Consider the following 26,566-nt stretch of genomic DNA (forward strand, 5'->3'; position numbering starts at 1 on the left):
TGTGTGTGTGTGTACTTGCCACTTGATTTCTACACACATAGGATTTTGAATCCGAATTGACCTTCTCCCCCCCCCAGGGCACACAGAGGCCTGTCCCTGGGCTTCCCACTCCGACAAATGCACCTGAGGAACTAGGCCGAAGTCTGGGAAAGCTCCTGCTGCCAACTTCTTTCTTTCAGTTAGCCTCAGAGGTGCTCCAAGCCCTTTCTCCATCCATACACCTTCTGCCTGCTGCCAACTTCCAGCCAGATCCTAGTTCGCACAGACTTTCTCCCAAGAGTAAAGCCCCCTTTGCTTAGCTTTGTGGTCTTTCTCTCCCTTCGGGTTCTTTTATATTTAAGGCCAGGAAGAGAGTTAAAAACAAAAGAGGGACTCCATTTGGGGAGTGGGCTTTTGTGGGGAGGCCTGGGGTTCTCCTTCTCTTTCTGCTTTGGGCCTGGCTTTCTCTAGTGCTGCTTTCCCTTCTCCTTCTCCTCCTCCTCCTTCTTCAGGGCTGAGGCGTGGAAAGCTGGGTGAATGTGGGCCGTTTCGTGTTGCTTTTGGCCAGAGCGGGATGGAGGTGGTGGTGGTGATGGTGGGTCAAAGGGAATGCCACTGGCGGAGCTTTCCTTCTCCTCCTCCCGGTTCAGCCAGGGGTCTTTTTTGTGTGCCAGGCACCCGCTGTTCCCGCTGCTGGCCCTGGTCTTCGAGAAGTGCGAGCTGGCCACCTGCACCCCGAGGGAGCCTGGCGTGGCCGGGGGAGACGTCTGCTCCTCCGACTCCTTCAACGAGGACATCGCCGTCTTCGCCAAACAGGTCCACGCGACGCCTTTACCTGGTTGTGCTTGTGGTTGTTGTGAGGATTATTTCCCCCTCTCTCCCTTCCCGCCTCGTCGCATCCCCCAGGCCCTGCCCTCACTCCAACACCTCCAGCAAAGATGAAACCTTCCTCCCTTCCTTCCCTTCCTTTCCCTCCAAGTCAAAACAACTTTGGGGTGTGTGTGTGGCGGGATATTGGGGTGTATTGTGTCTGCGGGAACTGTCCTTTCCCAAACCGAGCCCAGAACCACACACTCCCCCCCCTCACTTCTCTCCCGCTTCTCTTCTCTCAACTGCAGCCTCACTGGAAAAATAAGACTCCGGGTTGAGCCCACTTTCACTACCCCTGGCTCCATGCTGTGGAATTCTGGGATGGGAGGTCACTGTTGGGAAGGTGGAAAGCCCTTCCTCAGCCTGCTCTGGAAGGGTGTGAATGTGTGGGATTGTGTGTTTGTGTGTGAGTGAGAAGGGGCTGGTGTGGATCAAAAGAAGTGGGCACTGTCTTCGTTGCTTCCTTTAGGGGCTCCCTATTGTAACATTCTACTTTGCAAGGAGTCCCCACATTTCTTTGGTCCAGTTTGGACTGGGCTTTCTTTTATTTGTGTGTCTGTGGGGGGGGAGTGAGGGGAGAGGGAGGTTTGCCCTCATTCATTCATTCATTCATTCATTCCCTTGTTCTCTCCTTCTCCTTCTTCTCCTTATAGGTTCGGGCGGAGAAGCCCCTTTTCTCTTCAAACCCGGAGCTGGACAATTTGGTAAGGTTCTCTCCCTTCCTTTTGACTTTCGGATCCCTCTCCTGGAGGGAAAGCTGGCTCCTGTAGCAAATCAGGTTTCATCATGGTCTGGGGGCTGGTTGGTTGGAGGGCTGTGTGAGAGAGAAGGAAAGGCGGAGAGGCTTCTAGAAAGTGACCCTCAAGAACTGGGCCAAGAAGACACGATCCCGGTTGAGGGGCTTCAAAGGCCCCTTTCGGAGCAGGGCAAGAGGAGGGCACTGGAGTTCCTCAAGTCACTGCCAAACTGCAAAAGAAATCTCACGGCTTCAGAAGAGAAAGAAAGAGCTTGAAGCTGCCCCGATTTCAATATTCAAAGTGCTAGAAAGGAGGAAGAGGTGAAGGCAAGGCACCTTCTTCTTGTGAGTGGATGTTGGAGATGTTGGCTTGCTCTGGGGAGAAAGGCCATTTCTACAAACCACAGAACCGCTGCCTTTAAAAGTGTACAGGTGCCAGTGTGTGTGTGAGAGAGAGAGAGAGAGAGAAAGAAAGAAAGAAAGAAAGAAAAAGAAAGAAAGAAAGGGTTTTTTATATATATATAAAAAGGGATGAAGTGCTTTAGGTTAAAGCTGAGGGTCCAAGCTGCCCAGGCGCCTCCAACTGAGCTCAAGCCCAGGCTAAGGAGGCAGCGCCCTGAGAACCTGCCGCTGCGCTCCCTGCCTGCTTCCTTCCTTCCTTCTCTCTCTCTCTCTCCCCCAAATGACAACTCCTTTGCTCCCCATTTTTCTTTGCAGATGATCCAAGCAATCCAAGTCTTAAGGTTTCACCTTTTGGAATTAGAAAAGGTAAGAGCTAAAAGGGGGGGGGGGACCCCTACTCTCTTTACCCCTCCTCCCCAATGCTTTGCTAAACCTTGGCTCAGCTGGACTTCGTAACAAGTACCACAAAAAGCACCGCTTGACCCCACAAAACATGCCCTGCCCTCCCTCCCTCCCTCCCTGCAGCCTTTCTAGAACTTCTCCCTTGTATGGAGCCCTCCTTTCAAGGGGACCCTCTTTTCCCAATCCATTGTTTCCTTCCCCTTCTTTAGCTCCATAAGCTCTCTCTTTACCTTGAACCATGAACATTAAATAACGTCTCCTTCAGCAAAAGAGCAACACTTTAAGAGGAGGGAGGGACCACTCCAGTGGGGGAAAAATGTCTAAGATGCTACAAGGACATTCTTTTGAATTATTATTATTATTATGTTAAACAAACAAACACTCTCTTTAGAGCTTTCCATCTGTGCCTTATTCTGCCCCCATGGTTTCCATTGGCACTCCATGGTCCCAGATTTTATATACCTCAGCCCAGATTTCAGTGCCTTTCTTCTTCTTCATATTATCCCCCAAATCGGATTTTCTTCTATCTCTGGAGAGGGCTAATGCTCAGTATCCCTCCCCGCCTCCCTTCTCTTTCAAACTTGTTGCTCAGGCAAGTCTCTAGGGAATAATATTGCTGTAACAATTTCTCTATTGTTTCCTTACCTTCGACTATTATGCCCCTTAATTAGAGTTACTCTTGGAATAGATCACAGTCTTTCTTTGCAACTGGGGCTGGGGGGGGGGCAGGGGGGCCCTATCCAGTTGCAATCTGATATTTTTGTTTTTTAAAAAGCAAATTCTCTCTTTTTTCCCCCTCCTCTTTATTTGAATGTTATCTTCAGGTTCATGAGTTGTGTGATAATTTCTGCCACCGGTACATTAGCTGTTTAAAAGGCAAAATGCCAATAGACCTAGTTATTGATGAAAGAGATGGCAGCTCCAAATCTGACCACGAAGAACTCTCAGGATCATCCACAAATTTAGCAGATCATGTAAGTCCTTTCAGTCGTTTGCACTGCTTCTAACCCATTCAGTACATGCCCCCATTGTTACATAAGTATTTCTCTAACACAAACTCCATATTGCCGTTGTCTAGGTATATTTTAAAATTTATCTTATTTCATCAGGGTTTGGGATGGGGATTTTTTTGCTTTGTATCCAGTTACTGTGTGTCAACTTATTGTTTGAAAAGTTAATGATCCTGACTAATGAACAAGTTGGCAAATGGTCCAATAGGGAAATGCATCCTATTCTGCTTTGCCATCCTTGTGAACAGTGTTAGGGAAACTAGAGTGATGTTGTTCAATGAAAAGTTAGTTTTCCATGTTGAGATGCAGTTGTATGTTGCATTAAAGCAAGGTTATCGTTTCAGCTTCTTTTTCTTTGTTGCAACTTATTGTAAGAATATGACATTATTGCCAAGTGCCTGAAGCATCCTCATAATAAATTGCAATAATCTTGATGAGCCAATTATTAACGATGTATTATGGAAGCTGGGAAGAATTATGACTGAGTAACTACAGGTTAGCGGTTGCTTTTAACACTTTAGCAGTTGCAGAATAAGTTGTTTTGTTGAATGTGGACAAATAGAACTGCATGGCTTGGGGGTCACATTTCTACATTAGTTGACAGTATGCTTGAGAAGAGCTTATGGAAATTTAACATGGATAGGATGAATAAGTTATTTACCATAGGAAAGAAACAAAACTGGACCACAGAAACAGGGCAAATCGTCATGTTTAAACATCAGCTAGAGCTTACTTGCAAGAATGTTAGGGAGGGAAGAGTTTATGTAGGTTTTGTCAACAAATGGTTGTTTCTTAAAACAAATGGTAGAGAGAGAATAACATAGCAGGAATATGGTTTTAACATGTAGGGCACAAGGATTCCTATGCTGTGTTCAGGCATCTAGTAGTAGTCTTTAGTGTGCTGTGAAAAGAAGATGCAATAGTAAAGATGAAAAGTTGGTATATGGGTGACTTCCAAGTACTTGTTTGATTTTTTCCTTTGCTTTTGAAATTATGTTGTCAGGTAGTTCAATATTTGCCTTTGCTACGTGTTACATGTCTTCACAAAACTACCGTAAGAGCAAGCAATTGTTGTTAAGGTGAGGCTCATCCCTTAGGTCTGTATAAGCTGTAGATCATTTGTTTCTTTTTCTAATACAGTTGTTAATGTTTGCTTCTTTTGGCATCACAACAGCCCCAGATTTTCATGATATTTAATACTTCATGATTATTAACCATATATATATATACATATAAATAATCTGGAGATACTAAACATTTCCTTGTCACTCTGTTACATCATTTATAGCTAACAGATTCTGTGGAATATAACAATAGTTTCATAAACATTTCTTATAGACAATTTAACATCTTAAATCCGTATGCACATGACTCAATGGGGCATTAGAGCAAAAGCTGAAACGACAGACGTCCTGAAATATCAGTATCCATAGTACAAAATAGTGAAAAAAGACAGTATGTGTTCTTAGAACAGTTTCAGCCTAAGAGTTTGTTTCTTGTGGAAGTGTAGAAATGGAGCATGCTGATGTTTATACTGAAGAGATTAGATAAAGTAGCCTGTTCAGGCTCTAACAGATGGTGACTGCTCAAGCCAATTTGAAGTGGTCCGTTATAATATTCAAATTCACGCACCACGATAGGGCAAGGTTTCAGAGGGCTAGTATTGTGTAATGTCTTCACGGAAAGCTCTAAGGCAACAATCTAAAGGAACTGTTACACCTGCAAGGCTTTATCACTTCATTAGGTATAATAATTTTAAACCTTTTACTCTCTGGATGTTAGAGCTATAACATTTAACCCATCCCCCCCAAACCTGGTCTTCATTTGTTTTGAAAGGAAATAATAGTTTGTGTAACAAGAGCACTGGCTGGGAAAAGAAGAAATACATTACGCTATTGTGTCTTAGGAATTTTATCTTATTAGACACGTGTCTTAGCATCCTCATCCTGCATATAACTTTACTGTTGCTAGATGTACATTGTGTATCTATCCAAATAGTTATCATTAGCTTGCCTGTTATTTTTTACACTACTGTAGTAATAGTCATAATTGGTAACAGTGATGCCTTGTGCAATTTTAATATACAGATACAAAGGCTAAAATGAAATAATTCATTTGTGAGCGTCAACCTGACAGTTAGAATGGTCAAACATGAAAACTTCTCCAGTTTGATTCCCAAGGTTTATATCCCCCCCTCCCGCCACATTTGCTTTGATATGCATATTTAAAATATAGCCTCAGGCTAAATCTCATTTGGTGAAAGTTGGTTCAGGGGTGATGATGAACCACTTCAGAAGGACACAGGCAGCATGTTGTTTCCTCTGTTTTATCTCTTGGCTCACTGATCAGATCCATAGATCCGTCTCTTTCTCTCTCTTCGTTTGAAATACTGAGACTATTTCAACTGATTAGCTATGAATTAATGACAGCTTTAAAAAGAAGTTTAATTTGTTTTGTTCTGTGCCAGGGCTTCTCCTGAGGAGACGACAGTACTTGACAGAGACTTGACATCCCCAAATTTCTATACCTCTGTCCTTGTGTATGTTTATGGTCAGGGCTCACTGCAATGGCAGCAATGGCAGCAACAGTAAATTAGCTCTAATATAGCTTTCACTTTTAAATTTTTTACATAACTTGAAAAAAGAGTTGAAGCAAAGTAGCTGAAGAAATGTGCCAGCAGATGATACTTAGACTAGGATTCCTTGTAATCAAATGCTTTATATTTTCTTTGCAGGACTACACTGCTGAGATTTTTTAATAACTTAATTTGGTAGGAAAAAGGGTTTGGTCTCTGCAACACAAATCTTTTGCTAGAAAAGCCAGACACTCCTGCTACAGCTGATGACAATAAATATATATATTGAATTTTATTTTATTGTACCATTAACTCTTACGTAATACAGCAAGAGTAAGTTGGCCAAGAACTTTGTAAATCAGTTAGAATAATGTTAGCTAGTGAAAAGCTGCTTGTTATATACTCTGGTACGTTTAGTAAATATAACAGCCTGTAATTAGAATTTGAATTTTTAACATCCTCATATATTTTTTATTGCAATAAGGCATTACCTTTAGATGGGTAGAAGGTAATTACAGCCATGCCTTGGCTAAAGCAGACCAGCTAAAAAGTACTCAAGCTACAGTTCAGGCTGTGCTTCTTAAGAATGACAGTTTATTGCTGTGCCATATACATATCTTAATATGCAATCCTGGTATCCTGTTTTCTACTTTTTATTACTATAACTATAGTATAAAATATATTTTCTAGGTATTTTAAAAGTAGATCAAAATTTTGAGTTTTTACCGTGCATAGTCCAGCATTTACACAGAACTATTTGTGAGGCAACCCTGTTGATTATAACAGGCACGAAACTGTATGCATCTAACAGCTGACAGTATTGAAGCTGATGTTGCTATTTCTTCGTACACAATTTTGAGAAAACATGTACTAGTCTTTTGTCCGGCGTCCATCTCATTTCAAGTGGGGTTCTTCCGTCATGGAGGCCTAAACTGACATTCCTGTCAAGCACTGATGAGGTGGGCCGCATTTCGCATAAGCTGTTCAGGTATATATAACTATAAAATACAAAATTTGGGGAATATTAACGTACAGTATACTTAGCCTTTATGTAGCTTATCTTTTAAGCATTCAAGTCACTTCATTATCTTTAGTTCAGTAATATAGTATTATGAGCTACTCAGTAGAAATATGAGCTACTCAGTAATATAGTAATATGATATATTACTAAGGCAGAGACAGTGGCTTTCTACGAACACAGATGTATTAATTTTTTAAAGGTAGAAACCAAGTTTTTTTTTTAAAGTATAACACTAAAAATGAAAAGGGTGAATGCCACAAACAGGTGTTTAAACATAAAAAGGGGGCCCAAAGTGTCAGCCACTACTGAGACTGCACTTGCTGGGTTTATTTCTCAGTATATGAAACTATAGTCACTATATCACCTGTAAATATAATTTTTATTTTTAAAAAACATTTACAGGCACTTTTTAAAAAAGTGTGACAGAATCTACTTGTTTTCATAGAAGGTACTGTTGACATATTCTTTTCTGGACCTTAAAATAGCCGCCTTGATAATCTTTGATAGAGAGATGGGATGCAAATGAAAAATTCTTATTTTCTTATTTATTAAAATGTTCCATAGGTTTCCAGTGTCCTTTGGGCAAGTTGTGACGAAATAAACAGATTACACTAGGCCACATGCTTCTTCCAATTGATCAGTTTTGTCCTGAGCTCTTTTGTTAACTAATACGTGGATGGCAATTTTTCTCTACAAGGTTTTATTCACAATAGATAATGTGTTCTGTGGAATTTTAGACTGGCTAGGAATCCAAAATCAGCCCATAAAGACCTTTTGTAGAACTTCGGATTGTGGACCAATTCACGCATGGCACTACCCATATGAACGTACTCTGCTTTCTGCAGCAGGCAGCTTGCGTTGCAGTGACATTTACCATGCCACCACAAATCCTTGTGTACATGGGGGTGGGGATTACTTGAATGTTGTATCAATTTCAGCAGGGCTGCCTACGAGAAGGTGGCTCCGGAATGTGACTACTATTTCTTTGTGGTCATACTGTATGAAATATCCAAAAGGAAAGTAACTTGCTATCATAGTAACAGTGATAGACTGGTGCTAAATTCCATAGTTTGTGTTTTGAAGTTTTAAAATTTTCAGAGTTAGCATCAGGTGTTAGTCCTACTGAGGAATAACTGATTTTATACCTGATTTCCCCCCTGATAATCTTTGCCGAAATGTTTCTTGATTTTTAAAATGTTGCTTATGTCCACTATATTCATTATATTTGACATAACAATTTTCCACTTTGGTTTCAAACATATCACAGGGAAGGTAGTCATTGTTTTAAACGTTAAGATTTCACTCATGGTGCCTGAATTGCCTCTTTGGGTAACCGTTTAACACTTTAAATCAAATGGGCAGTTGTATTAGCATTCATTTCTGGGTGTGTGTTTTGTCTTATACTGTACCTTTTTTATGCTGTAGATACAGGTTTTTAGTACTGCACATATCCTTCAGAATACTATACAGTAACAATTTAAGGGCATAACATTAGTGCATAAGAGAAATGGTTGTACAGAGATAAAAAGAGGAACTTTGTTAATTTTATACCAACAGGTGGTTTACATATTAGATTAAATTTTTTGTTAAACTGTTCACAGCACAAAAAGGCAAATATAATATCTTAAAGTGAACTATGGAGAGTTGTTATATAAGGAATAATTCAAACTTATTTAAAAATATTGAAAACATGTTGGTTGGAAGGAGGTAGTAAAACAATCAAATTCTTCTTCTTTACCAACCCCTCCAAAACTTTTGTTGTTTCATTTGCTCAATGCTATATACACATTAGACAGACTTTATTGACTCCTATAATATAATTTTAGGCACATACATATTATTAACTGGTGTGTGTTTCAGATGAATATAAGGCAAACCAGTGCTATAACCTTATTTTTAATAAAAAATATCTATAATGTCAAATTAGTGTCTGTGTACAACTGATATATACATTAACTTCCTAATATTTCTTTTTATATGTTTTTGTTCAGCCCAGTAATCTTTGAATTTTCATATACTGAACTGCTTTAAAGTGCTGAAGTCTAGGCATAGATTATGTTTTCATTTGTTAGAATATGTTGTATCTTGTAATATATTAGAATAGAGGACCAACTCTTGGTTAGAATAAGAGAAGCTTATCTGGTTGCCACAGTACTACGTGGATGACTTAAGATCTCATCTACTTTATGGCTATGCCACAGATGAGATGAAATGAGGTGAAATGAAATGGACTTGGTCTATAGCCATTGTGCCATGCCAGAATTTCCATGCTCACACATGTGAAACTGATTGATAAGAACTACATTCTGTCTTGTGCATAGGACATGTTATACATCTTCTTAATAGGAATCCAGAGGTGGAAATTCCTTTCTCTCTATTAATGAAACTTAATGTTTTATGCATTCAGTAGGTATGTTTTTGAATTTTGTATACATTTGAAATACCCATCAAAATCAATGGATTTTATATTCTTCATTTTACTCATCGGCATCACTAAAGTGCATTGATACTGTTATTTTGATCTTGCTCATATTACTATGAAATACAAGTAACTTCATCATAGTAAACAGCTGAAGCACTTTAAAAGTAGTTTGAGATCAGAATCATTCCCAGAGGAGGCCCTTGCATAATTAAAGTGATTTGGCCCAGTGGAAGTTTGGGTTGTATAAGGAATGTAGTGCTAATCCATCTGTATCTGTGTAAGATGTCATTTAGACAGAAGTCTGAAGCCTGTTAATCTCTCATACTTTGCCCTGTACATGTTCAGTGACCAGTACTTGGTACATAAGAAATCACATACCTATGTAAAAATTTAACAAATAGTTATTAGAACATGTATGCCTTGGAAGTAGTTTCTTTAAAAATAACCCAGCAAATCCTGTTGTAGTTAAAACACTTAAAACTTCCACTAGATTTGTAACTAGTAAAATGGCAACACAGCAGATTTGCTTCATATACCTTGAGACTCTTGTCCTTTTCATGCTCTCCTCCAGATTTAGCAAAATTCAATGATGGTGCTAAATCAATTTTTTTAAACTTTCAAGGGAAAAAACACTAGCAAAATTGTGTTTCTCTGGAAGGCTGTGTGCATAAATGAGAAAAGGTGGATAGCTGCAGAGTGATCTCTTGTGGCCCTGCTAGTACAAGCCTTTCCCATATTGTCTCCTGCTTTTATATTAATTACAACTTGCATTATCAGCTGTGAGTCTGTAGCCCAGCAAATAGAAAATACTGCCCCTGGAGACTTAGCTTCTTGTATCTATTTTCCATCTCCTTCTATTGTGCGCCACTCAGTATTCACTGCTTTTCTCCTGGTAACGCTGCTCTTTAACACAATTAGGTAAGAGCAAGAGGAGCGCCATATTTGACTCCCAATTATTAAAACTACAGGGAATAGATACATGTGCACTCTGCCTTCCATGGTACAGCACTTTAGCTGATGATTAAACCCAACATCTTCATATGTTTTATTGTTTATGCATAAGCAGTAGTGTGTATGCAAAGTTAAGGAATATGTTGTTGTGTTTTCAAGTAATTAATGCATTTTCTAGTGTGCTCCACTTTTAATGCCTAGGGTAGACAACATTTTAAAAGCAAATATTAATGTAAAAAAAATTCCCACAAAAATTAAAAGATAGTTGTGTCAAGCCTATATCATCATTAAAGGTCTGATTTCCCTAAGTAGTTATGGGCTGAATTTAATGTGGATTAATTTTTTCAGCATATCTGTATACAGTGAACTTGTCTTCTGTATTATGCAACATGTGTCTATATGGAGAGCATCTTCTCATAAAACAGAAACATAACATAAACAATAAACTAAAACATGTTTATTTCTATGATAGTGAGCATATACCCCCTTCCCTCTCATTTAGCCTATCCAAAATGAGTATATATGTTTCTGTCATGTTGAATGCAGCCAGGCTTTTGGCATAACCCTGCCGTATAAATATGGAGGCAACAGAAAAACAGATTTGAGATACATTCAGCAGATGTATGTTCAGATTCAATGACTGGAAAGGCTGACTGAAAAATACAGCAGATATGGTCTTGAATAGTTTTTTGAGAATTAGCTTTGAGACTCAACAAATGTAATTTCAAAAGGTGGGTTCAGCCAGGATGTGCTGTGTCATTATGTGCAGGATACACAGTGTCATGAACCCCTCAGAAGACAGCCAGTTTAAAATTTAAATGCAACATTTGAACATGCATAGATAGCAAGGTCACTGTGTCCAGGAGAACAGCATTGCATAATTTTGGGCACCCACAGAAAACATCTCTGTGTGTTTTCTGCTATCAACTTGGAACAGCAGTCAAGAGTACTTCCCCTATTCACTCTGGAATTGTGAGAGAACAAAAGATTGGATGCAGTCTTTCAGGTACATAGGGCCCAATTTACATAGCAACAGGTTGTCAGATTGTATATAACTGGGTAGTGTAATAGCCTTTATGGTTTCAAGGAGTGGTTGACTCCCAATTCTTACCTCATTCACATTGTGATGCATGTTGGGCAACATCTCTGGCTATTATTTTTTCTTCCAAGAAAACATTACTAGTTATTACTCTCCTTCTTAAGAAAACAAGCAGTACATTATATTTAAGCAATTGCAAACTATCCTAGAACTGACAATTGAAGTGAATTGGTAAAGAACCCAAGTATTTTCATCTTCAAGAAGCCTCACTTAGTGATCTATTCCATACCATTTTTGATTTGGAAACAAAAAGATTGCCTAGCTTTTGAAATATTGTATGACAGATTTTGGTTGACATTGTAGTTGAGCTGTTAGTGGTTGATATTGAAATTTTCATATATGAACTAAGGGGCTTTAGCCAGCATATGAGACCCTTTTGTGCATACAATTAACATAACTTATTAAACGTTCTGAAAAGTATACCCTAAGCGAACATGTTGTCATTATTAGATTTTATAAAAGTAGGTTCCAACATGATGTTGGAGGACTAACTCATGCCATGCTATTGTTTCTTGCCCTTTTCATGTATTTCTTCTAGCTCTTTATCTGATTACCATCCGGCAAACAGCTGACGCTAAGAGGCTGCAGAGGGCTGAAGTGCTCCTGTCTGCTGTTTGCCTTCAGCTTGAAGCTATTTGAGTGGTTTCCTAACTCAGAGATAAAAAGAGAAGCTCATAGGCACAATCCGTTTAATCGAGACTGTGCAGAAACTTGCTTGATCATGGCATTTTATTTCCATATGAGACTCCCTAAAATCTCATCTTCTGTACTGATTTGACTGCATGTTCTTTTTGGTTTCATTCTACTTTTTCTTTTTTCCTTTCATTGACATTGCAGCATGATGGTATTATTTTTTGTATATTGCTGGGAGAAGTATAATTGTAATTTTACTTGAAGTACTGATCTTAGAAATACTTTATTGTTATTGCTTTATTGTAGTTCTCAATCATGTTGAAACTGTTTCACACATAAATGTATCAGCTAGCTAGTCTGAAATTTGTGTTTTAAATGTTTTATTGTAGGTGTGATTTGATTTGATAGATTGTCCCCTTCTCACCTAAGTGAGAAGTTTGTGTGATTACTATGTATAGGCTATTTCTTCTGTGTCCATTTTATATAGTTCTAATTCTGTTCATGGAAGGCACTCTTTTCTTGCTATGGACTCCGGATAATATTCATTGAATTTAGTTTGGATTTGATTGTTGAATGTTATTATGCAGCTCAACTTAATATTGTTGCAAGACTAGTAGCATTCATTAGATGTTTGTAGGTGATAGCACAAGATAGTGTCAGTTTACAAACCAAGACCAGGTCGCTTACTTTAGGCTGCAACATTCTGAATGCCATTAAATGGAAGAAAACAAGTATTTGAGTATTGGTTCAAGGGGGATTTGTCCACCTCTATTTCCATTTGGAAGTGGGCATTTGTTCACCTGTAGTCTTTTTTTTTGCGGGATGTGCTCTTTGGCTTCTCCACTTGAGGCACTAAAACATTTTGTGTGAGTACTGACAATCCTGATTCTGATGGCTCTCTACACCCCGTTGACTTTAATGGATTTACAACTGACAGCTACTGGATGGTGTAATAAGGAATCTCTCTCTGTGTGATGATGATGATTTCCTACCTATACACAGCACACAACACAACACACACACACACAAATCATTACACCATGCTACCTTTGTTGAAACACCTTGAAACATATGCTATTTTCTTGTTACAGATTATTTTGCAAAAATGTTTCTTGTTAGGACGTGTTTAATTTAAGTTGTCATATATAGGTGACAAGTAATGCAGGCCCAGCCCCAAATCTGATCTGTTGCATGTGTTCTTACTCTCCTTTTCTGCCAGAGGAAATTCCATCTCTTGCCTGCCTTCATGTGGTGCTGATAAAGCTTTTCCTGTACAGTAGAATTCCTGTTTTCCTTTAAGCAGCAGCAGGGTATTGGGAATGATCAGGAAAGGGGAGGAGGACTAGGGGGAGAATATACTTCGCAAAGTAGCACTTAGATATAACTTTCAGTTTTCTTCACTTACTCTTTTAAAACAGCAGTTTTTCTTTCCAGAAAACATAATACTATACTCAGTAAATTATAAAACAGTAGGAGTTATGTGACTGAATTTATTAAAGTTTTGCTAAAATTTCTGATTGTTATCCCTCACACTCTCTTTTATTATCTTTCAAGAATAATAATGCTGTCACTTACATAGACAGGCTAATTAGCTTGTGGTTACTGTGAATGGTCGTGGACATCTAGAAAACTTTTAAACATGTCATTTTTTTTTCAATATGGAAGATTATTTCCCATTTTCCTTATCAGGTGTGCATTTGTTTACAAGGTTACTCTATTTTTGCAATCATATAGCAGGGAGAGACTAATTTGTAGGCTTAATTATCAATTAATTTTACTCTGTATTATTGAGGCAAAGAGTTGTGGGGGAAGGTGGGATAACGGAAAACATGAGGCAGAAGAAGAGACAATAATACAGCTGTTAATCTGAGTGTATTCATAATATTTTAATTTAATTATTAGACTTATATTTGCAATTCTCTATTTATTTACTTTGACACAAGTCCCAGTGAACTTTGTAGTTTCTTTCTGAGAAGATAAGTATAGAACTGAATTGCATCACCTGTAATGTAGAGGGTCAGAATATTACAACAAATTTATCAGAATGTTTCCTATTGTAGTATTAAGAGTTTAAAGCAGATTGCTGCTGAGTATATAAAAAGCCAAAGTTTGGGGGTTTATTTTATGGGCAGGAGGGAATCTTTGAACTTATGTGAAGCACACTTAATTTGGGAGTAAACTATGCTGTAACTAATATAGTTGAAATATATTAATTATGTGTATGTCTGTTACAAGGTAAGTCTCACTAAGTTCAGTGGGGCTTATCCAAACTTAGTTTACAGCTGTAGTGTGTTCTCAGTCTGTAAATGGTATCTGCATTTGAGGTACTTTTGCAAATGCTAATGTGCCTACTTTTTTCTACCTCCCACCCCCTCTTCCTGAATTCCTGAATTTGCTATTGGAATGATAACTGTGGTGGGGAAAAAAATCCAACACTCTGACACCAGAATCCTTCCTCTTGGAGAGACCACGATGACGCAACCTCAACGCACTCAGCAGGGACACCAGGGCCTTCCAGTGGGGGCCATGCTTCCCAGAGTGGAGACAACAGCAGTGAGCAAGGTAAAAGGTCAAGCTTTTTTCCCCTGTGCAAAGTAGGCATGACTAAAATAACTCCAGTGTCTTTTATTATATCAGTACATCTGCCTTAGTGTAAACACAGAGTGGCAGGCTTGCAGTGTAATCAGCTGTAACTTAGGGAGACACTTGTTTCCTTTTCTCAACCTACTTAGCTGCATTTTATTATTATTTCAAAGCTAAATAACTAATCTTCAAACAAGCTTTGCAATAACAATTGATTAGTTCTGCCGATTCCTTTACAAATTTGGTTATCTACAGTTTATTTTTGTGTGGTATACGTAAATATCATGGCAGACATACAACCCAGCTGTGATGCAGCAATTCACACTGCTCTCTAAATACAAAATTTAATTTGTACTGTCAGATTAAAAAAGGTCTCCAATAGCCAGTTGAAATGCTTTTAACTCACGAAATAATAAAAAAAGACATTTTTAACTCACATATGAACACACCAATACACACATACATGCAGATATTTCCTGGGCTACAATCTGTAGCACATTTCACTTCAAAGTAGCCCTGTTAAAGATAATAGGACACTTTTGCTTGTACGTTGTTACCTATACTGCATCAATAAGTCCTATTTAAACCAGTGAGATTCTTATTCCTCAGATGATGTTTTCAGGATTGTGATGTAGCAAAAACACTATGTCTGTCTACCTACCACAGTTACAGCACATTTTTAAACATATTAATGAGGAAGTGAATCATATATATACTTACAGGGGAATAAATCCCATTAAAATCAATGGTGCTTACTTTTGAGAAGAATATAGATTTACAATGTAATTTCTACTACAGACAGTGGCGTTGTACTTTGTAGTAAAGTTTTGGATTACTTTTCCCAACCATCATGACCATTGAGCATGATGACTGGGCATGATGTGAATTGAAATCCAGAATATCTGAAAGGCATCAGGTTGGAGATGGCTGCCTTAGTATTTTTTACAGATACATGATTAACAATATCATCCTAAATATATCTCCTCAAAAGTAAGTCTCATTGTGGTTTCAAGGGGGCTTATTCATGGGCAAATGAGTACACCCTGAAACAGGGCTATTAATATAACTGATTTTAGTTTCACCAAGACTGCAAAAATTGATGACATGTAATCACTTAAGTTAGCAGTTATAAAAAATATTTATATACCTCAGTCCTTGCACACCTTTAAAATATTTTAACTGGAATTTTTCACTGTCTTCCAATACTGATAGACATTTATAATATTTCACAAAATGTTTTTCACAGTTAGTCTGCTTTTTATAGTGCTGTAAATTCTCTTTACAATAGTACAATATGGATGCCTGTCGTACTGGTCTGTAAAGGATGACACTTAAGATGTGTGGAGATCAGGTGTAGCTGTCCCTTGTCTGAGGAAGTGTATGTTTTGGGGTGGAGGGAGGGACATTCATTTTTTACTAATTTTTTGAAAAGATTTTTTAAAAAGAGGTTGTTCAGTTGAAGGAGAGAGGGCAGATTGTACTTGTTGTAATAGGCTCATATTATGTGACGGATTTGCACATGTTTTTGCAATAGCTGTAAACTATGTAGTAATGAAACCGTATTTGTACTTCTACTGACAATGGGGATACGTTTTCCTTCAACACAATTAATACATGCTCTGTGCTCATTTATTTTCTTTTCAAGACCTTAAACACAACTGTAGGGAAGTTCACAGAAAAGAGGGAACCCAGCTACATATGAGACTTGAGTAGCATGACTAGAACTCCTGACATTTTTAAAAAATTATAAGAACCAATGACTGGAGGCCTGGTATTGATTGGGGGCATTGTGTGGAGTCAGTGTTTAAAGGCCTGGACAGACCTGCACTTTGGGCCAGCCTGGGCCCAAACTAGGGTTGCATGGGGGCTGCATGTTTGCATGTTCAGAAACCCTACTGGGCACCCTGGGTGCCATCTTGGAGCATGCCCGTACAGATGGTGCACGGCATGATGACATTGCCTAAACGGCGCTGCACATGAGGGGCATCATAAGGGTGTAGCACCGGGGCTTCTTTTTCCAGCGAGTTGTGGCTGTCACATCCCCAAACCCCACCCCTGAACATGCTGTTTGTACAGCCGCTAACTCACCATGGCTTTAATTCATGCACCAGAAGCTGTGGTTAATGATGATGAAGAAAGTATCTCATCTGAACCTACAGCAGCTTGGGGAAATAACATGGGTTGGGGCCATGGTTTGACGAAAAGGAGTATATCCCCACCACCACCGCACACACACATATACAATAGGTAACATAACATTTTTAGAGATAAGGATATGTTTAGACACTAGTATATAATGTAATTAAACCTTATATACTGTCATACACATACATATAAAATAGTTAAATCTGCTTCAGCTGTTTTCTCAATTAATACTCAGTGGTAAATTTGGGTTTGTTGCTGAACAATGCACTGAAAAGTCCCTTTTCTTTTCTTAAAAGCAGCTCACTGGATCATGACGTAACAGCTTGTCCAAAAAACTGCATATTCTACTATGCATGCATAGAGGGACTCTACAGTCCCATGTTCCCAACTACAGGCTCCTGTACTGCTCTGCAAACTGCTCTAGAAATTTAGGGTAGCTTCACAAACATTGTCACAGCATAAGGAATTCCAGGGAAAGAAAGGAAAACAAGTAGCTCACCAGCTGTGCCAAGCCCTTATATGAATATAAAAAGGATCTGTAGATCCTATTCCTTGTATTATATTTACTCCTACTTCAGTAGTTCTATTATCATTACACATTTTCATCTGGAGTATTGGATGTAGCTTGTTTTTAGCACAGTGCTCAAACAATGGGGCTTTATGGACCCTAAAGGATGCAGCAACCACATGTCACACCCCAAACCTGGCAGGTCTGCGGTGCAAAAAGAAGCTACAAAAAGCAGCTTCTTTTTGCACAGTGGAAAGGTCACCATAGCTGCTGGCACTGCAGCTTTTTGGCATTCCTTTGGTGCAGCACGTGTGCCAAGGGAATGCCATGATGCCTCCCACAGTGCGGTGGGGTGTATAGCATTGCGCCAGCATGGGGCAGAGTTCAGGAGTGTGGCGTGCAGTCACCATACCTCCACTCTGCCCCAATGCTGGCATATATCGCTGGTCTGTTCTGGGCCAATGTCTCAATCAAATTTCTCAGACAAGAAATCTGTAACAGCAACTAGTAAAACTAGTTTTAAAAAAGTTAGCCTTCTTTGTAATAATCAGTTAACAGTTTACAAGATACATGATATGGTTCGAACCTCTATTAAATAGTTCTGAGATTTAAAATCAATAAATGTCATTTATTCTGCTAGAGTTAGAAGGTTAAAAATGATTAACTTTCTTAAATTGAAAGACTGTGCTCTTCATAGTCATAAAGATGTGCAACACTCCAATTCTCAATCATCCACATAAATAGGGACTCGGAGCCCTAAATATAGGAAACGTAAAATGCTCAAAATGTGACTGTGTGGAGGATGTCACTATTTCTTTAAAGCTCTCATGGGCATTAAAGGTCAGACTTGTAGATGGCTCAACAATGTTTTCATTATGTTCATGGACAAATTTGTTTAGCCAATCAGTGTACTCCTGCAAGCGCAATTAATCACCTTTGCTGTTATTTAATTTAGAAAAGTAAGAACTGCATAACTGACATGCAGTGTTTTGAAGCCCTAGTTTCCCACATGTGTTTTGACATTGTGGTGGCACTTTAAAAGTTGACATTCATTCTATGCTTAGGAAAACTATGGGAAGTCCTTGATGGTCACAATCCCCTTCCCTTCTCAGGAAATGCCAGCTCTAAAAGAGACAGTCTGTTGAATTTGCCTTCAGCACTTCCTACGGATGGGCAATATCAGCAAATACTTACAGGAAGCCTTTTGAAACAAGAGTATAGGAACCCTCTGGCAGAGTAAGGTCTGCAGAATTATTATTTTTAGGCACTGTTTTCCAATCTTTTGGTCTTTGTTGCTCTTCTTCTGCTTTTAGGCTCTGGTTTAGGAGGAGCTAGATATAACTTCCTTGGGCACAATCTAGTAGCCAAGAATGATCTGTCTCATCCTGCTGCCCCCCCCCCCCAGCCAACTGGAAATAAAAATCTGCCTTTCTAATTCTTAACCATTGTCCATCTTTTGTGCTTTTATATCAACACTGTGCTACTCTTGTAACCACCATTTAATACTGTGATTTTGCTTTTTACTACAACACTGTGTAGCTGTTGGTTTCCTTACATTTCCACTACTTTGGTAAATTTTCTCCTGGAAAGGAAGCATGTATAAAAGAGTGATACATTAGTATCCCATAGATAAGCACATGGAAGTTGGCTCCATCTTTCTATGTATTTTTTCTCTCACTTTAGGTTTTCACCTCAGAATTACTGTATGACAGCTGTGGTTTTCATAGCAGTTTTAAGGTGACCTATCAGCAAGGTTGATTCTTATTTCTCTTACATTACAAAGATGTACTTTGTAGCCATTTCCTTCCTGATACCATGTGTGTGCTTTGGTGACAAGGAAAATAATGTCTAGATTAACTCTCTCATAAAGTTAACAAAAAGACAGAATAGATATTTCTCTCTGGATCTTTCTCCCTTCTCTTTGTAGTTTTCTTCCGTCATAATGTTTGTATCACCATCCCCATAGAGTTTGGCAAGATAAGAACTAGTCTGTTACATACAAAAGCTAGTATTATTTCTGTTTTGCTTAATTAGTTATATCCATGGTTGAATTAGTGGAAGGTGAAAGTGGAAAATCTTTGATATGTTGGTTGTTTTGCAATTATTTCTGGTACACTTGCAGGCATATTGGTAGTTGATCAGCATGAGAACAAGATGTAACAGAATGCCTACATTTTTGTTCTTTCTGGAATGGATAAATCTCAGGGTTTGACGAGGAACACTTTGATTCAGGCGGGAGTAACTTGTGGAAGGACAGTGCAGCATCATGATAGCATTAACAAGTATTACTGAAGTCAGTTTTGAGTGAATTGAATTTCTGGCACTGAAAGAGTTAAACCCTTCAGGCACTGTACAGTGAAAGATAATCCTAATTATATTAGCTGGGCTCAGTGTTGTTTTTAGCATGTCATCTTGTTCGTACAAGAGAAAACTAAACTATAATGTACACTGTACTAGTGTAAGTATTAGTGTGCTCCAGAGCAATAACTGTGTTAACAGTGATTCAGATCTACTGAAGCAAATTTGGGTCAGAAAATATTATTCTAGTGAAGAATAAAAAATAAATACATTTGGGTTTCTTTTGTTTTTATTTATTTATTTAACAACAGGAAGGGGTAGGTAAATCTGTTAATATAAATGAAGTACTAAAACATTTTATAAAGGGAGAAAATGAGGGAGAAGCCGATTTAATGGTCTAATGAGGCCATCTTCCAGAGACTTGTTTTGTGTAAGGCTTGCTTTGACCTTTCACTTTGCTCAGGAGCCCAACGCTTCATTTTTCACATTCTTGCAATTACGTTAACGCTTCAAGCATTTCTGACTCCAAGTCAGCTAGCAACACCAGGCATAACTCAACACTGTGAGTTTTTCCTCCTCTCTGTAGATTCATTAACAGGTCACTGGGGTCCCAACTGAAATTTAAAACTGACTGGTTCTGTTGGGTTAGTTGAGTTATGGCAAGAGAGATAGCAGAGAAGGGGAGGAGAGAAAGAAGACTCTAGGGTTTTGCCAGACAGTGTAAGTGTAAAACCCTAATCAGCACTTTAAAAGGTATGTGCAGTTTTATCATCCAACCATTTGTCCGGTGAAAGAATCTGTAAGACTCCTGGGGAACTACATTTTATTTTTTTCTGTATAAAATAAAGTTTTTAAAAAGATACAATTGAAAAACCAGTGCTTTAAACTGCTAAGGTTTTGTGATGTTCTATACCATGGTGCTGGACAGGTTTTCCAGACTTTTCAATCTTTTATATTTAGAGGATATTTCAGATAGAGTGTGTGTGTGTGTGTGTGTTGGATTATGCATGAAAAGTGTACAATCCATCATATGTAACATTTAAAACCACGAAGGAATACTTATTCCATAGTTAATAAGACAATGGCTTCATACATAGTCTTTCTAATACTAGTTTTATATTTGGAAAGCCTGATCCCGAAGGATATTCAGATTTTAAAACACCTAATGAACTATTTCTTCAACATCCAGCCACTTTGGGGGGGGGGGTAGCTAGATGTTCTGCTTGGGTTCTGCAACAGAAATCTACAGGGCACTGGCAGACAGAGGTGGTATCGAGGAAGTATAGAATCCACATGTAGAAGTAGGTTTAGATATACACAGTGTGGAAGCAGATGTATAGCTTGGTATATATTTGCTTGTGCATCAAAATGCCCACCACTTATATGGCAAGATTTTGATGTATGTGGAATCCCCATCAACTCAACCTTTTCTTGGCGAATAAGGTTGCCTGCAGTTATATTCACACCAGAGCCACTATTGGTAAATGTTCCCTAGGATGATGTAAGGCAGATACAAACATCCAAGGCTGGGTCAAGAAGAGAAAGCAGAACAGGGGAAAAAAAAAAAGGAGTCAAAGCACTAAAGAAACTCTCAGTTTCCATGTGAACTAGTAGCTGACACATTTCTTCAGCAAATATAGAAGCCCTTCAACCCATTATATACCTTAACAGGTAGAGGCTAGGTGAGATTCAGGAACGAGGTGCTGACTCTTAAATAAAAGTACAGATTCCTAACATGCAGCCATGACTCGTTTGGGGATGAGAAGGGGCTATTCTGATGCCTATATGATTTTGAAATGTGCAATTCTCTTGTACAGCTGGGATCAGAAAACTTTTTCTGTTGTTCCTATTTTCTATCTCAGGCAGGAATCTACAAAACAGTTGATGCCTAGCAATGCTTCTCACTTCAGATTCTAAGAACTCAAAACTTTTACAACTCTTAAATTCTTCTGAGGAATAATGAGATTGGTAGTGCCATTGTTATGATTTTCCTCATGCATGAAAATATCCTCAGGCTGATAAAATGAGATCTCACTAAACTCAAGAATGAGTAAACTTGAGAAGAACAGTTCTCCTGAAATTTAGATCAGTATATTACTGGGCCAAATTCTGCTGAATCCAAACAAGACTACCTATACCTATGTGAAATATGTGGCTGGTGTTTAGAAGGAGGCATCAGAACATTTCTATCAGTGAATATCTAAAACAGCCGCCTCCCCCCTCTCACACACAGTGAGAGCCTGGTGTTTTATCTCATTGGCCTGTCCAAAATATTTACTGTGAGAAAGATTAATTGTCTGTTTCAGGGCAAAGTCAACAGAGATATTGACCAAAACTCACACATCCTTTCCCCATGACCTGACATACATTAGAAAAGTTTGGTTGTGTTCGTAGTAGCTGTAATAAGCATTTGGAAATGTAGAACTGTTCTTTTCTTTATCATGAGTATTAACACATGAGACATACCTAATACCTAGCCTCCAGATTTAATTAAAGCTGATACAGATGCGGGGAAAATACTCCTTAAAATATATGTGTTTTTTTAACATTAATGTTTTAAAAAATAAAAACTGAAAATTCCATTTAAATCACCACCAATTTTGAGCCTCCTGATTATATTTGGGTGCCAATTGTGGAAAATACATGGAAGCAGACCTTGATAAGGTTTTTCTCAGTGGTAAGAAAGTTAATGAAAAAGTGGCAGTATTTTACATTTACAGTAAAAAGCTAAACAGTGTATGGGGACCGTTTGCATTGAAAGGGGGATGTTTTGTTCCTTTTAATTATGTTAATTCTAACTTGGCATTTAAATTTATGCTAAATAAAATCTGTATTGGAACAAAGGTGAAAGCTCCCAGGAGTACTTTCACTCTAACACCTCCTAACATGAATTTATAGGAACGTTTTCCAAACAGTTGCATCAGTCTGGAAAATCAAATTTCTCATCACTCAGACATTGACAAGGAATGAGTAAGGCTAAAAACAAATGCACCACACAGAAAGGATGTAAGAATCAAAAATATAAATGTAATCTAGACTTTCCCAACACCACCATCAACAACAACAACAACAAAACAATTATCAGAAATACTCAGATATTTTCAAAATATTCAAAATTATCAGGCCAACATCTAGAGCCCTCTTCAAATTCTTCTCCATCTCCACTTAGTCTTCTCTTGTCTACTTATCTCCTTGTTGTCTTTCTATGATTTTTGTACCCTCTTTCTCACATCTTTCAATTCTCCCTACTCCCTTCTTTTTATGTGCACATTTTCTTGCTTCTCCATGTGCTTTTCCATCAAACCCATTCTCTTTTGTCTTTTCCTTCTTCCATGAGCTATCTTCATCTCTCCATGTGTGCCTTGTAAGAAAGCAATGGAGCAAATGACCCCCTCTCCTCCCCCATGTCATTCCCTGGAAAATGGTCTCAAAATTACACTAAAGTCAGGTCAAGAAAAAAGTACTTTTCATTCTTGCTATATTCCGGCCTCCCTTGAAAATCACAACCTAGTGGCATTAATATTGCATAAATATTCAATTAAATGCTTAATAATTTTATTTTTAATTGACAAATTTAACTGTTTTCTTTATTTCATTTATGTAATTATGTAATTTAATATTTAATTAAATATAATATTTCCTTCCCCCCCCCCCCCCCCCTTGCACAGCTATCTCAAAGCTGATAATGCTGCTTTTTTATCAGTGGGTGCATGTATGTACCCAAGCCAGCAACTGGCACAATGTGCGCAGTCCAAGGTGTCCCATTCACATGGCACACTTTTGTGGGTACATGCCTCCTGCAGAAAGTATGTCCATCTGAAAAAAACCTTCTTAAAAATACAATGTTCTCCTGTCCTATCAGGAACAAATGCCTTATCTTCAGCGGAATAAGCCATAACAGCAAAACAAGTTTTATAATTTCATTTTTAGTCTTATTTTTTACAGTGTGACGTGCATGACTAACCTCTGTTTTAGCATGGTAGATGGAAGCTTCAGTCAGCTAAGATCTGCCACTGTTTAAAGCACACACAGAATGCACAGTTTCCTCCTATTTCTGTAACTCAGTAGTTGACAAACTGGAGAATGCTGTTGACTCTTTGGTTTAAGCATTTATTGCCAAGCTTATTTTATTTTTATTTTTTTTTCCTGGTTTGAACAATAGTGTGTTTTCAATAGCAATGGATAAAAGAAGGATAGAGATAACTTTGTGTTTCAATATTTTGATATGCCAATGTGAAATAAATTGTCTTAAGCAAATGGAATGTGCTGTTTTAATCATTAGTTATGCATGAGAGAAAAATTGATGTTGACATCTTTGCTGTAGAATCATTGTAATGGGGGTTTCCTTGCAATTCATTTTTGTAAAATTCATTTTGTATATTTTGCAGCAATTGAACAATCTCTGCACTGTGAATAGGCAGAATTCCCAGAAATACTGAGACAGTTGGCCCAGTAACTGCTGAGCTCACACTACACACACTCTATGCATATTAACCATTAGACTGCCAGATCAAAATGAAGATGTTAATTTATTATCCATCTTTGTTCACTTTTTATCCTCCTAAACTGAGGCACATTTAGGATTATTTTAAAATTATTTTTATTGCTGCAAGTGATCCTCTCTATTAACCAGTCACTAAGACTAGAATTTCATAGTAAATCTCTTTTATTTATTGTCCAGTTTTCTAGTCATTATACTGGTGAACACTGCAGATTCCCATCTTTTATTGAATTTAAAGCTTAGAGGTGAGTGAGCTCTTAAAATATTATAATACATTTCTAGACTTACAACTTACTCCCTTACTTTACACCTATCCTCCATATATGTATATATATATATAAATATATACACTCACATATATATTTATGTATATTATATGTTATGTACATATATAACATGTTATATACATACATTTACACACACACACCCTCTCTCTCTCTCTCTCTCTCTCACACACACACAAATAACTTATTACATGGCATTTAGTATGCACTTGAAATACGTTTTATTTTAATTTCTGTCACTAGAATATTTTTACAGTAGTGGGTGTTTTCCTTTAAACAACAAACCCTCCCCTCCCTTCCCCCTATATGACAGATGCTATGTGCAATAATCTTTTGCAAGTTGTCTTTAACTTAGCATTTTTCCAACAGTAAAGTTACTCCCAAATTAGTTGCTTATTAAAGGATTTCTTTCCCCTTGGCTTTTCTACAAGGCCTCTTAAAAGAAACAACTGAACAATATTAGTGAAGAGAGGGCAATTAGGGAAATCTTTGATACTATTGTGTGCCCATTTGTTTTTGAATATAGGATCCAACTTCCAATATAGTTAATCTGCCTCATGTGTTCAAAACTGTTTGATACATGTATGTTTGTCGTTGCAGTAGTATTTAAACTAGTTAGAGCATTATCAGTTCGATAATTCAGTAACTGAATTATGAAACCTTACATGCAAGTGTTGAAAAGCTTTCCTGAGTTGCTAGAGTCTGACTAATATTTTCTTATACTGTATATGTTTGGCTATTTGAAACGTCTAGTGTTAGAATCTCTGGATATTTTTTTTCAACTTAACTTGTGTAAAGGGATGTCTCCTGATGCCTGTTAGGGTTTAATTTAGAGTAGTAATTAAACTTGAATACTGCCTCATAAACAAAAGATAAACAATAAACCAGCCACATTCCCTGCTGTTTCATAGCTTTCTTTCCCAGATGTTTCAGCCTGATAATTTTTACACAGTGAACTACCTAGCATGTAGTGTTATGGACAGAGGTCAAAGACTAGGCCTTTATAACAGACTGGTTTTTAACCTTTAAAATTCTTCCAGTGACAGGGTAGTCTTCATTTGCTTAAATTGTAAAATAACGTTAGCATTTATATCTCTATATCTGATTCTATCTTAATGTTTTCTGCCAGAACCCTAAAGCTCTTATAATTAGTATTTTTCCCTTGAGAAAGCACTTTACCAATAAATTTAACTGGTCCATTTAAAGAGAGAAAGAAAGAAGCTATTTCTTTTTATTGTGGTGATCCTAGGCAACTAAAGAAATGTTGACAATGGAACTATTTTTCCCCAAAATGTTCCCTCAGGCATGTTGAGTTCTGTCCATTTTGGGGACTGCACCACTGTCAGCCATGATCCTTCTAATTGTCAGGTAGTAGTAGGACGTTCAAATGCAGAAGCCATGTTATTTTCACTGGGTGGGGTAATTACTGAAAGCTGAGAATAGCTGCACTAAAGACAGAGGGATACTTTCATGATCCCATTAGCATAAGAGTGGGTAAATTATTCATGCCAAGTGAGGATTCTATGGGGAAAAGTATAGTTAATGCACATAGTTTTTAAATGTATCCCTTTCTGCTCTGAGACTAAATTCTTGTTGGATTCAGTTCTCAGACATTTACGGGAAAGCTCTAGTGGCATGTTAGACGCAGTTCATCTCTTTCTGTTTGTAGCGTTCTCAATAGAGACCATCTGGCAAAGATCCAAACGGTGATTAAACAAAATGATCAGCTCTTGCTGCTGTGTTACAGGTCCAATACTCTGGATTAAAAAACATGACCCACGATAGTCAGCTAACGTCCTCCCTCCCTCCCTCCCTCCCTCTATTTATCTCCCTTCCCCCCTTTCTGGCTATGAATTTAGATGGTCCACAAATATCTATGCCATCTTTGTGTCCTTATGGCCCACAATCATGAACAGGTTGTGCAAATGCTCGTTTCTGCAGCTTGGTCAATTCCAACAGCACTGAAAAATTTCATATTAATTGGGTCAATCTAACATTCTTAATGACAGTAGGAGACTTACTAACATCCATTCTTCTAGCAGTAAACATTTGAAACGCATGCTTACTGTCATAAGGAAAGGTGAGATTTGACAACAGGCTGATACAATTGGTTCAGTTTCTGGAGACTTAAGCATATCATAACGTGA

General features: G+C 38.0%; 1 protein-coding gene across 11 annotated transcripts in view; it reads left to right on the forward strand.

Annotated features, from left to right (window-relative positions):
* The window catches only part of MEIS2 (Meis homeobox 2), a 256,506-nt gene that overhangs the window by 4,438 nt on the left and 225,502 nt on the right, over nucleotides 1–26,566 (forward strand). For all 11 annotated transcript variants that reach the window (XM_042451098.1, XM_042451088.1, XM_042451107.1 and 8 more), the window contains exons 3-7: nucleotides 654–795; nucleotides 1,503–1,553; nucleotides 2,303–2,353; nucleotides 3,214–3,363; nucleotides 14,548–14,662. In XM_042451098.1, the coding sequence (XP_042307032.1) occupies nucleotides 654–795; nucleotides 1,503–1,553; nucleotides 2,303–2,353; nucleotides 3,214–3,363; nucleotides 14,548–14,662 (509 nt within the window). The remainder of the gene's footprint in view (nucleotides 1–653; nucleotides 796–1,502; nucleotides 1,554–2,302; nucleotides 2,354–3,213; nucleotides 3,364–14,547; nucleotides 14,663–26,566) is intronic.

The sequence above is a fragment of the Sceloporus undulatus genome, chromosome 1 (assembly GCF_019175285.1).
Source record: "Sceloporus undulatus isolate JIND9_A2432 ecotype Alabama chromosome 1, SceUnd_v1.1, whole genome shotgun sequence".
Lineage (NCBI taxonomy): Eukaryota > Metazoa > Chordata > Lepidosauria > Squamata > Phrynosomatidae > Sceloporus > Sceloporus undulatus.